The 12,485-nt window shown below is 50.3% G+C and overlaps 1 protein-coding gene across 1 annotated transcript in view; it reads right to left on the reverse strand.

Annotated features, from left to right (window-relative positions):
- TMC2 (transmembrane channel like 2) overlaps positions 1–12,011 on the reverse strand; it is a 55,749-nt gene extending 43,738 nt beyond the window's left edge. The window contains exons 1-3 of the mRNA XM_059707498.1: positions 11,978–12,011; positions 5,787–6,129; positions 3,229–3,381 (exon numbers count right to left, since the gene is read on the reverse strand). Coding sequence (XP_059563481.1) covers positions 3,229–3,381; positions 5,787–6,129; positions 11,978–12,011 — 530 coding nt within the window. The remainder of the gene's footprint in view (positions 1–3,228; positions 3,382–5,786; positions 6,130–11,977) is intronic.
- Between the last annotated feature and the right edge of the window lie 474 nt (positions 12,012–12,485).

Consider the following 12,485-nt stretch of genomic DNA (forward strand, 5'->3'; position numbering starts at 1 on the left):
TTACTACGATTAAAGCAAACATCCCTGACTTGTGGGCACTAGTTGCTCTTTTGCCAACATCACAGCCCATCGTGCATCATTATTAATCATGTCCATTAATAATGCCTTTTCTGATCATCTTTGTTCCCATCCTTATTTCCCAGGGCTCAGCATGGTGTCTGGCACAAAGATATCCAAGTTTTAATAATAATAGCTACTGTTTATTAATTGCATATTATGTGCTGGGCATTTCAAATAAATATTTTGAATTTGTCAGAAAAACTCTATGAGGTAGATATTATTATTCCTCTTTTACAAATGAAGAGTGTGAGGCTCAGAGAGGTTAAGGAAGGGAAACCAGACTGAGAGGGATTAGCCAGCCAAAGCCACCCAGATGTGGCAGAGGTGTGAATGCAGGCTTGCCCCAATTCACTGCTATGGCTCCTCAGACCTCGCCGTTCTTTTTTGATGATCTACAACAACTATGCCCAGGCCAGCCAGCTGCCCGAGTGGGCCAGCGGCTAGGGCCCCCACACCATTGCTTCTAAAAAAAGAGAATGTAGTCTGGGAATGCTATCTGCTATTGGAGAGTTCACCACCAGAAGAGGAAACCATACAGGAGGCAAAGGTGTGCATTCTAGAATGTCTAGTAATTCTGGAGAGGTGATTACAAAGTAAGAACGCAGGTTCTAGGGCCAGGATTCCTGAGTTCAAATCCTCATCAGGCCACTTAACTCAGTATGTGACTTTGGGCAATTTACTCGATTGCTCTGTGTCTCAGATTGCTCATCATTAAATGGGGACAATGTTAGCAGTCCCCTACACCACAGGGTGGTGATGAGGATTAAATGAATTGGGACACATACAGCACTCAGACCAGGGCCTGGCGCATAGGGAGTGCTCAGCACATGTTGGCTACGTATAAAAGGAAGAACATTAGAAGATGAATCAGATTTGGCTCTGCAAACAAGAGCATCCAGTCAAATGAGGGGCGGTGCCTGGGCATCAGAGTGGCCGTTAATAACTGAGCCTGAATGTGGGGAGGGGCATTGAGGAGGGGCAATGGGGACTTCATTGCAGAGGAGACACTTGGTCTGAGTCTTGCAAGTGTGTAGAGGGAGCCGTGGGCTGGTAGAAAGCAGAAACCTAGAAGAGGCACTGGCTGGAGTGGAGCCCCAGAGACTGGAGCCTTAGGTATGAGTCTGGGATAAGGAGTCTTGCAAGAGGGAGAGAAAGGAAGGAGGTCTGGAGGGGGGAGACCACTCTTCGCTGGGAGACCTGCCCCAGTGAGCAAGTGAAAGAGACAATTCTTTCCAGCTTTTCAGGACTTAGTCACTTCCCACCCCCAACAAGGGTGGGAACTGTTCCTCCTGCCTGGGGGGGATGTCAGACTTCTCCGTGGGCAGCTGAGCAGCCCTGGGGGATTTCATCGCCCCTGAGACGTCCAGCCAGCTGGGGATCTCATTTCCATAAGCATCAAGGTGCTCTTTTTCCACTGTTAATAAAAGATGTGTTCAGCTGACACCTGAGTGGGGATGAGGCTCTGCTGGAGTGACAGATGGTTGTGCTGCTCTGACTAACAGAGGAAGAACCCGGCCCTGAGGGAGCAGGAGAAGAGACTCAGACAAACAAGAACCACTGCCTGGAGCAGTACCTACAGCCCAAATCATAGCCATTTAATCCAACATATTAAAAATTCACAATTCCTATATGTAACCAATATAAAATATTAATCACTTATTTCACATTCTTTTTGTATTGTCTTCAAATCCAGTGTTCATCTTGTTCCATGCGTGATGATTTAAATTTAAATAAATTAATATAAAAAATCCAGTTTCTCAGTCACACTGATGGGGAAAATAAGACATTTTGGGGGGTCTTTTTTTGGTCGCCTGGTATTCTGTAACAGCACTAACTGCTTTTCAAGTGCTCAGGAGCCACAGGTGGCTACTTTGTTAGAGCATTTCCACCCCAGAAGGTTCTGTGGGCCAGCCCTGGCCTGGAGGCACCCCAGGGAGCCATTTTCCTGCAGCTGCGTGGGAGACAATGTAATAATTTGCAGGACAGTGAGTAAGCTCTGCCAGGGCCCTTGTAAGGGCCTGTAAGGGTTTGTGCAGCCAGCATCTTTACTATGCCCGCTGGAGGCAAACAGAGTTAAAATAAAACTGCCAAATTGTTCTACATAATAGAGGGGGAGGCAGTTGACTTGAGCCATGAAGAAACTGAGGTGTGAAAGAAAGCAACCAAAGAACTTGTATGCATGTATGTATGACCCATGGACTCAGACAATGGGGTGGTGAGGGCCTGAGGTGGGGGACAGGGGTGGGCTGGAATGGGTCGGTGGCGGGGAGAGGGGGGAAAGGGACATATGTAATACTTTCAACAATAAAGATTTTAAAAAAGAAAGAAACTTAGGTGTGAGAGGAGCTGGGGAAAATGTCTTTATAGTTTCTGCCCCAACCCTGTGGCAGAAACATGGAAGAAAGACTGGGGGAAATGGTAAGTGTGGATGGGAGTTTTTTAGTAGAAAACCAGAAGTTAGGCAATGTGACTCCCGTTCTTATCTCAAAACTGCAGTAGACACTCAAGAATCATAAAATGCTGGTGTGCCAGCCGTCATATGGACACCGGAGAAGTGGCTGAGTTGAAAACGGGACTTAGGAGGGTGTGTTCATGGAGCATCGTCGAAAGCTTGGCCCTGTGTTAGGCATTTGGGACACGTGAATAGCTGAGACAGACCCCTTCCTGCTCTCTCTCCGCAGTGTGAGTGTGCTGCACATGGAGGGGTTCTGGGTGCTTAAAACCCGAGAGGTCTGAGTCTGTTGAGATGGGGGGCGGGCGGTCACAGAAAGCCCCCCCAAGGAAGGCGTGTCTATGTTGGGCTGCGAGGGAAGCACAGAAGCCACCAGAAGGGGTGGGGGTGAGACAGAAGGGGCAGCCAGGCACTGGAAGGGCAGGGCGCAGGCAGGAGCACCAGGATTCTGTCTCTGGCCTGGCCCAGCTCCTTGCTGGCCAAACAGCAGAGTCTCAGTCATCAGTCCCGGCTCATGCTGGTCTTGGCTGTAAGGGCAACTCCCCTGTCCCTCAGCACTGTGCTCACGCTGGGGACAGAGGGGGCCAAGGAGAGTAGGAGGGTGAATCCCCTTCCTGTGAAGCCCCCTTGGGGCAGAGAGGAGGAAGGGCCGTGGAGCCCATCAGGAGGAGCGGAGCTTTGGGACGGTGAGAGGCCCTGGCCGACCATCTGCTCACCTGAGCTCCGTAAGCTTCTTCGCCATGGGCCAGGGCTTGTTGCGCATGTGGGTGATGAGCTTCTTCTTCTCTTCCACCTGCTCCAGGATCCTGGCCAGCTCCTCCTCAGACAGAGACTCCCCAGCAGAGGTGCTGGAGGCCAGGGAGGGCGATCTGGAGGAGAGCCAGGGTAGAGCAGAGAGTGGAAAGGAGGCGCGTGTGGGATCAGAGGAGCCCATAGTCAGACAGGTGGGCTGTGCACCAGACACTCGCAGCTCTGACCACCCTAGCAGGCCTGCGCCTGCTCAGAACCCCCTCAGTGACTCCCGCCTCCTGTAGCAGAGGCCTGCAGCTCTGTCCTGTAGCTCAAGGCACTGGGAGGAAGGCCTCCCCAAATTCTACCTCTCCGAGTCCTCCCCACATACCAGACTCTAGCACCGTGCTGTCCAGTAGAAATACAATGCGTGCCACATACTGTAATTTTAAAATTTTTAGTAGCCCCATTAAAGTGCTAAAAGGAAATGGGTAAGATTAACTTTTAATAATGCCTTTCATTTAATCCAATATATTAAAAATTATAATTTCAACATGTAATCAATATAAAAATTATTAATGAGATATTTTCCATTCTTTTTGTATTGTCTTCAAAGTTTGGTGTTCGTTTTGCGCTCACAGTGCCTGTCAATTCAGACATTAAATTTTCATTAAGCATATCAGATCTGTATTTGAATTTCATAAAATTTATAATTGAAAAAAGTAGATTCATGTACCTCAATTTTTTGAGATGTACTTAAAAGTTTCCCAACAAATGAAGCAAGTAGCAGAATGTCATTTTCTTTTGACATTTGCATCTGCATCGACAAAAGCTTGTCTTTTTTAAAGAAATGCTTTGCCTTTAAAGTAAAATTGATTTCAAAACTACATCTGTCTGTCCAAGTTAAGTACATTTACTAACTCTTGGGTCAGCTCTATATTAGCATCCAATTAAAATTAAATTGAATGGGACATTCGGTCCCTTGGTCACACTAGCCACATTTCCAGTGCCAGCATGTGGCTGGCTGCTGTTGTATGGACGACACTGCTGCAGAGAGCTCTCCGCTGGGCACCCTGTCGTGTGATGACCCTCAGCCTCTCATGGACAGGACTATGGGCTCAGCTGCCACAGAATCCAGATTCTTGTGTGTGCTCCGCACCGCCTCCTTCTGTCATAAGAACAGTGACTCGCAGCTGAGTTTGATTTAATCTGATCAACTTGGTTTAATTGGATCAGAAGGTCACAGTTCGATTCCTAGTCAGGGCACATGTCCAAGTTGTGGGCTTGATCTCCCAGTAGGGGGCATGCAGGACGTAGCCAATCAATGATTCTCTCCCTCTCCCTATCTCTCTTAAATAAATTATATATATCCCCTAGTAGTCTGTGGGGAACAAAGCTGAGGCTTTTTCATCTCTCTGTGCCCTGCCATGGGCATGGATGAGTCCTGGTCTGTACCCCTTACTTTGCGTCTGCCATCCAGACACTGGTGGTCCGTTTAGGATGGTGCAACTTCCCTCTAAAGTTTGGAACACTCCAAGGCCCATTGACAGTGCATTCAAGTTCTCTTTAAGTTGTTAAGGACACTACTCATCCTTTACCCGCTTAGCTCATGTCCAGGGACAACCAGACAGTAGACAAAAGCCCTAACAGCCAAGGAGGGCTGACATGGGTGACAGGAGGAATCAGTGGCCGGTTTGAGGGCCTGAGTTCCATCTCTGCAAAGGTGGAAAGGCACCATGGACAATGACTGGGGGTGTGGGTGAAGAGGGTTCGTTGGAACCTGGGGGAAGGAGTGCCAACTTCACCATAATCCTAATACCTCCACTGTTTCAAAAGCCTCCCCGCCCATTACCAACAGGGATTCTTCAAACATCCTGAGACGTGAACAATGCAAAAAGGGGAGGCGAAGAGAGGGAGCTGTCCATTCAAAATTGGGAGCAAAACATGGAACTCAAGTTTTGACTTGTCAACTCTGTAAGCTGTTCATCAACCCACGTGTGCTAGCGCTAATGAACAAAGGAAACAAAACAGATGAAGCAAGCCCCAAATCCTCGAACTTCAGAGCTGGTGGAACCCTTGAAGATCGTTTAGATCAATGCTGTGTTTCACAGAAGAGGACACAGGTCCAGATCAGGGAAATGGTGTACTTAAAGCCTGCCTATGAGTCCTAAATCCAATTTTGCTCATTTCTATCAGCTCCTCTGCAAGAGCTGTGGCGAGTCACCCGCTGGAATCAGGAGACTTGGAGTCTTGTCCCACCCTGCAGCCTCCCCTCCCCACTCGGAGCTTCCACTTGCTCTGGTGTGAGATGAGGTGTTGAGTGGCGCGTGCCCAGTGACCACTCCACCTGGATGGCCATGATTTCCCCCCAGGTTCTGCCCCAGGTTCGGAGAGGTGGGCAGAGGCAAGTAGAAGCAGGAGAAGAGAGCAGGGTAGCCTGTTTGTAAGGGGGGGGGGGGGGCGTGGTCCTTATCAGGAGAGGGAGGAAGATCAGCAGAAGAGGGAAAGCACGACTAAAAACACACCTGAATCAGTCACAACACACCTGTGTTTCTTCAGTTGCTTCCACATCTCCTTCTTCGGCACCTCCTTCTCCTTCTTTGGGGATGCTCTCTGCTCCTTAAGGGAAGCCTTCCCATCCTTCTTCTTCCTCCCCTCTCGGGTCCTCTGGGCTGTGCTCCGCTTCTGTTTCCCCAGCTCTTCTCGGTGTCTCTTGTGCTCTACCTGCTTCCTTTGGGGGGAGTCTGGCCTTGGGCTGCCCTTGGCCCGCTCCTGGCCAGTAGGGCCTCCACACCTGCCTGTCACACCCTCTGCTTTGGGGGCTGGCTTCCTGGAGGATCTCCTCCCAGACCTGTCACCTGTAGGGGCAGGAAAAAGACAGGTCCCAGCTGTGAGAAATCAGATGTTCAAGATGCTTCTTGGAGCTTGTTGGCTCCAAAGGCCTCTTTTGGAGCCTCTGGTCTTGGGTGAAAATTGATGTCTCCCTCCTTTGACTAGTTGGCACTCCTACACACTCCTGCCTATCCTCAGGTAGAGATCCAGGCACATGCCTTTCTTCTTTCTCGGTGTGCAGTCCCTTGGACTCAGAGCTGAATCATCTCCTGACTCCCAGGGTCAAGGCCAAGCCTGGGCCTCTGTTTGGTAAGGCTGGATCACTGAGACAGGAAGGACCCAGCTGGCTTCATTCGCCAGGGCTTTTGCCCCTCATGTGCCCCTGCCTGGCATGAAGGAAAGGATAGGAGGTGAGAGCAGCAGGCCACGGGTTCAGTCAGGAGGCAGAGGGAGAGGGGAAATGTGGGCGAGAGCCTTTGTTCTAGTTCCAGAGGGAAGGAATGGATGAGGTAGAGTAAGCAGGGTTAGGGATGGCTGGTTTGAATAATTTCAAAAAGACCCAGAATAGCCTACATAATATTGAAGGAGGAGAACAAAGTTGGTCAACAGACATTATCTAACATCAAGATTTATTATAAAGCTATAATAATCAAGACAGTGTGGTGTTAGTGAAAGAATGGACAAATACACTAATAGAGCAGAATAGAGAGGCCAGAAAAAGACTCACATAAATGTAGCCAACTGACCTTTGACAAAGGCAGTTCAATGGAGATAGTATGTTTCACCAGATGGTGCTGGAAAACTGGACATTGCATCACATGCAAAATAATAATAATAATGTAGACACAGATCTTATACCTTTCACAAAAATTAACTCAAAATGGATCATAGATCTAAATGTAAAATGCAACAGATAAAGCTCCCCAAAGATAACAGAAGAAGATACCTAGGTGATCTTGGGTTTTGCAATGACATTTTGAATCCTAAATCATGATGGATAAGTTAAAAGAAAAAATGGACAAGTTGGACTTCATTAAAATTAAAAAGTTCTGCTCTGCAAAATCACTGTTAAAAAATGAAACACAATACAACAACAACAAAATAAAAATATAAAAAAGAAAGAAAATGAAAAGACAAGTCACAGGCTGGAAGGAAACATTTGCAAAACGCATATCTGAAAAGAATTGGTATCTAAAGTCTACAAAGGCCTATTAAAACTCCACAATAAGAAAATAGCTCAATTTAAAAATGTGCAATGGATCTCAACAGGTACCTCTCCAAAGAAATACACAGATGGCAGATAGGTATAAAAAAGAAGCCAACATCATATGTCTTCAGGGAACTATGAATTAAACCAAGAATGACTTGTTAGATGACTAGCCACATGAATTGCTAGTGAGGATGTGGAGTAACAGGAACTCTCATTTATTGCTAGCAGGAATGCAAAATGTTACAGCCGCTTTGGAAAGCAATTTGGCAGTTTCTTACAATGCTAAACACAGCTTTCCCCTAGAATTCAGCAGTCACACTTGTAGGGGTTTTTCCAAATGAACTGAAAACTTAGGTCCACATAAAACCTGCACACAAATGTTTACAGCAGCTTTACGTATAATTGCCAAAAACTGGAGGCAAACAAGACGTCCTTTAATAAGCGAATGGATAAGTAAACTGTGGTGCATCCAGACAACAGAATATTATTCAGTGATCAAATGAGCTATGGAGCCCTGAAAAGACACGGAGGGACCGACCTTAAATGCATACTCCTAAGTGAAAGAAGACAGACTGAAAAGGCTATGAACTATTGGATCCCAACTATGTGACATCTGGGAAAGGCAAAACTATAGAGACAGTGCCCTGGCTGGTGTGGCTCAGCTGGTTGGAGCATCATCCCACACACCAAAAGGTGGCAGGTTTGTGGGTTCGATTCCCGTTAGGGCACATACCCAGGTTGTGGGTATCTCTGATGGGAGTACATATGGGAGGCAACTGATCGATGTTTCTCTCTCACATTGACGTTTTTTTCTCTCTCCCTTTCTCTCTTCCCTCCTCTCTCTCTCAAATCAATAAGAAAAAAGCATGTCCTTGGGTGAGGATTTAAAAAATATTTTTAAAAACACCCATGGAGACAGTAAAAAGATCAGTGGTTGCCAGGAGTGGAGGGGGAGGGGAGAAGGGATGCTAGGTGGAGCACAGAGCATCTTTTTCAGGGTGTACTAGTCTGTGTGATATTGTAATGGTAGATGCATGACATTATGCCTTTGTCAAAATTTGTACAGACAGCACAAAGAGTGACTCCTAATGTAAACTGTGGACTTTAGCTAATAATAAGGTATTAATATCAGTCCATCAGTTGTAACAAATGCACCACACTGACGCAAGATGCTAAAAATAGGGGAATCTGGGTGTCGGGGGGCGAGGGGAGGAAAGAAGATTGTATATGGGGGCTCTTTCTGTTTTCCATGCACCTTTTCTGTGCATCTGAAACGGATCCGCTCAGGCTGAAGAGTGACCACAAGGTGAGAGTGAGAACTGAGACCATGCACCCCATGCTCAGCCTGGACATAGAGCCCAAACTACACGTTAGTGTCTATATGAAGATGACTTTGTGCTATGCCTGTCTTCATTAGCATGGCTGTATTATTCCAGGAATTTCCTGCCCAGGCAAATGGCTCATTACAGGATTTTCCCACAGATCCATCACCTCTTCAATGAAATGCATCACAGACAATTTGCACCCTTCGATTCTTTGAAAGCTTTGCCTCAAAATCCCGGCCTTGCTACTTATTGTGGACTGGTCTAGCATAATTCTTACCCAATCCTAAACAAGCCCCCACTTTGAAAGACCTGCCTTGAATCAAATTTTCAATTCTCAATAAATTCTGACTTCCCCGCCCCGCTGAGACAGTGCCAAAGCTTGCCTGTAAGCAACACATCAGCTTTGTCTTATCAACAGGCTGTGTTCTTCATTCTTAGGGAGCCAGCTTTTGACAATAAATTAGATCAACGTATTTTGCTTTTAAAAAGGAGAAATAAATGGCGTACTAAAGAAAGAGGCCATGGAAATAGAGAGTCATGAATTATAATTGGGAGGGTTGAAAACGCCTCTCAAAGAACTGATGTTTATGCTGAATCTTGAAGGATGAACAGGACTTTGCCAAGAGAAGAAAGGGGTAGAGACAGAAAGGGAGTGGTGGTCAACGGTGGAGGGATTGTGAGCCAAGGAATCAGGGGATTGAGGGCCCTGGGGAAATGCCAAGGGGTCTGGGCATGGGTTACCGAGGCAGAGCTGAGTCTCGGGTAAGATCCCGTGCTGGGGCGGGGACTGTGGAGAGTAGGGGTTACCCAGAAAACAGTACCTGCTAATGGGCAGTTGGATTGAAATCCGAAGGGTGAGGGTGTGATACTGGAGTGTGTTTTGCAGGTCGTGGCCTGCATCAATGGGTCATGCTAGCTGCACTGAAGGGGCTGTCGGGCGGGGACACTGGCTCCCAGTCACTGTAGGGCAGGCCCTGTGGGCATGTTTGTTTCACTTGCTGTGAAGGCAGGAGGAGACATCAAGCAGGACAGCAATCTCCACTGGGACTTGGTCCCCAATTGCTGCAGTCACTTCAGGGACCTATGAGACCGCTGGTGTAAATAAGCCCATTGGAAAGCACTGAGTGCGATTTACAGAAGACAGGAAGCACATGTGTGTGTGGCAGGCAGCTCTCTTCGCCCAGTCCTGCCCTAACCGTGTCTTCTCCTTCTCACCTCCTGGGGGAAAAGGGTTTGGGGTAAGACAACGTAAAGAAAGATAATTTGGTCATAATAATAATTCATCCACATTAGGAAGCTGGTCAGGATCAGCCAGTGAGAGATGGGTTGTCTTGTAGATGCTCTCCTCTTGGAGAAGAGATGGAGCCAGAAACAAATCCTCTCCCTCCAAAGACATGAGAGGAGGGTGAGACTGTGTGTGTGTCGCCGCAAGCACTGAGCCGGGTGGAGGGGAGCTGGGTGGGTGCAGAAGGGGAAGGACTGTAGAGAACCAGACCCAAGCATCCAGCAGACAAGGAGTGGAGCTGGCCCTCCCTCACCCGGCCACAGCGAGGCACACTTTCTCATGCTCGCTCTCATGTCTCTGCAGGGAGCTATGGGCTGGATGGGGTGGCAGGTGGGAGTCCTGACGCCACCCTACCCGCAGGCTGGTGAGTGCTCACTGCTTCCCAAGACTCATCTCAAAGTGTCACAACTCTGGGCGTCTTCCTGACCCCTGGGGCTGCGGGCAGGCCCTCCCTGTGCAGCGTCCGCCCCCTCTCCAGTTAAGCCTCCTGCTTGGGGAGTTCCTCACAAAGACAGGGAGGAAGGAAGGGAGGAAGGAGGATGGTAGGGAGGAGGGACAGTGACCAAGGGGCAGCTGGAGTGTTGAGATGCCAGTGGTGCCTTCACACAGGCTCCCTCCTGCCCAGAGCCCGGGCTCCCCTGCCCATTCCCTTGTCACGGAGCTGCCTCACCAAGGACTCAGGCCCCAGGCAGTGGGGGACAATGGGTGACAAGAGGGAAGAACTTGGCAGAGGAGACAGAGGAGGTGGACCTTGGAGCCAGCTCCCCCATATACTGTACACCAGGGTGGGGGCCAGAACAAGCCCCTTCCCTTCAAAATGGGGTGGGGAAATCTCTCCCACCCCCCAAAACCATTGCTCCCCAAGATTCTGCTTCCTCATCTGCAAGGGGGCCCCTGACTGGGATGCGAGGAGGAGAAAATGGCATCGTATCCACAGCACGTCTCATGGTATGAAGTGAAGGAGGGCCACCCTGTGGGCAGGGCTTCTGCCCTCCTAATGGCAGGGGAGGGTCTTCTCTCCAGCCTATGAGGTCCTCAGAGCAGGCCACCCCCTCTGGGCAAGCCCTCGTGGCTCACATTCTGGATGAGAAGAGGATGAGCACCCACTACTGCTGGGATTTGTGGAGGTTAAGAGTGTGCAGCTGGAGTTGGTGCCTGGGTGTGAGTCCTGACGCCACCTTACCCGCAGGCTGGTGAGTGCTCACTGCTCCCCAAGACTCATCTCAAAGTGTCACAACTCTGGGCGTCTTCTTGACCCCTGGGGCTGCGGGCAGGCCCTCCCTGTGCAGCGTCCGCCCCCTCTCCAGTTAAGCCTCCTGCTTGGGGAGTTCCTCACAAAGACAGGGAGGAAGGAAGAGGATGGAAGAGATGGCGGCTGGGCTGCCAGCCCGAGTGGGCACTGCAGGCTCCCGGGAACGAATCACCACCTCACCTGTGCCTGGAGAGCCGCTCCTAGACCTTCCTCTCGCTCCACCTCCTGCTGTAAGAGACGGACGGGTGGATGGATGGCCTCTGGACAGGCCCCCTCCCTGCACCCCCCCCCCCATTTCACTGTGGGAACCCTCCGCCGGTTCACAGCTGCCTCAGCCCAGAACCCGCTCCCATTCCGAGTATTTTACTAACAAGCTCCGGGACCCCCAGTCTTGACATTTCTCCGACACCCTGGAAAAACCATGAGGTCAGAACATCCCCACAGCTCCCTGCCCCAGGCAGGCAGACAGACAGACAGATTGCCAAGGAAAGGCAACTCTGACCAAGGCAGCAGGAGACTGAAAGACCGCGGAGGGCTCTGCCGGCCTCTGCCGCTCGCTCTGCGCTCAGCACTAGCACAGGTGCTGTGCCTGGCACTCTGCACCTGTCATTTAAAATCCCTCCGACAGTCCTGGAGGGACGGTGGCTGCCTTCACGTCCCCGCTGAGGCAGGGCGGGCTGGATAACCAGCCTGAGGTTGCTCAGCATGCAGGCGGCAGGCCCTGGACTCAAACCAGGTCCCTGGGTCTTGAAAGATCCTTTCTGCCTCCCTGCCCCCTGCGGCTTCCCAGGAGCCCTGGGGGCGGGCCCCGCAGAGATGAGGACAGACTCACCTTCCTCCCCCAGGCCCTGGGGCCGGTGGCTCATGGTCAGCAGGGCTGGCTGGGCCCCCACTCGGCTCAGGGGGCTTGCAGGTCCACACACACCTGTAGCCTGGGGTGGTTTCCTGTCCTCATGGCGGCTGACCTCCCTCCCTAGGCCCAAGGGCAGCCAGGGCTCTGCGGCTTGATTGGGATTGAATGTGGAGGTAGGTGAGGTGTGGGAGAGAGGCAGGAAGGAGCCGAGCCCTTCAATCCGGCCACACACTCCTCAGTTCAGGTTTCCCTGGAGAGAGGCGGCGTGGCCTCACCTTTCAGGCATCACTTACAACAGAGGGGCCCGGAGCTGCTGCTCTTCTCCACTTGCACGGGGCCAGCGGAGGTGTGGGGAGCACCCCAGGGCCCTGGTTGGAACCAGGCACCAGGGAAGTTCTAGGACGTTTGTGAAAATGATCACCAGGGCTCTGATTAAAACACGGATCCCCAGGACGGCCCTGGGCATTGGCATCAGGAAGTCAGGCAG

The sequence above is a fragment of the Myotis daubentonii genome, chromosome 8 (assembly GCF_963259705.1).
Source record: "Myotis daubentonii chromosome 8, mMyoDau2.1, whole genome shotgun sequence".
In the NCBI taxonomy this organism is placed as follows: Eukaryota; Metazoa; Chordata; class Mammalia; order Chiroptera; family Vespertilionidae; genus Myotis; species Myotis daubentonii.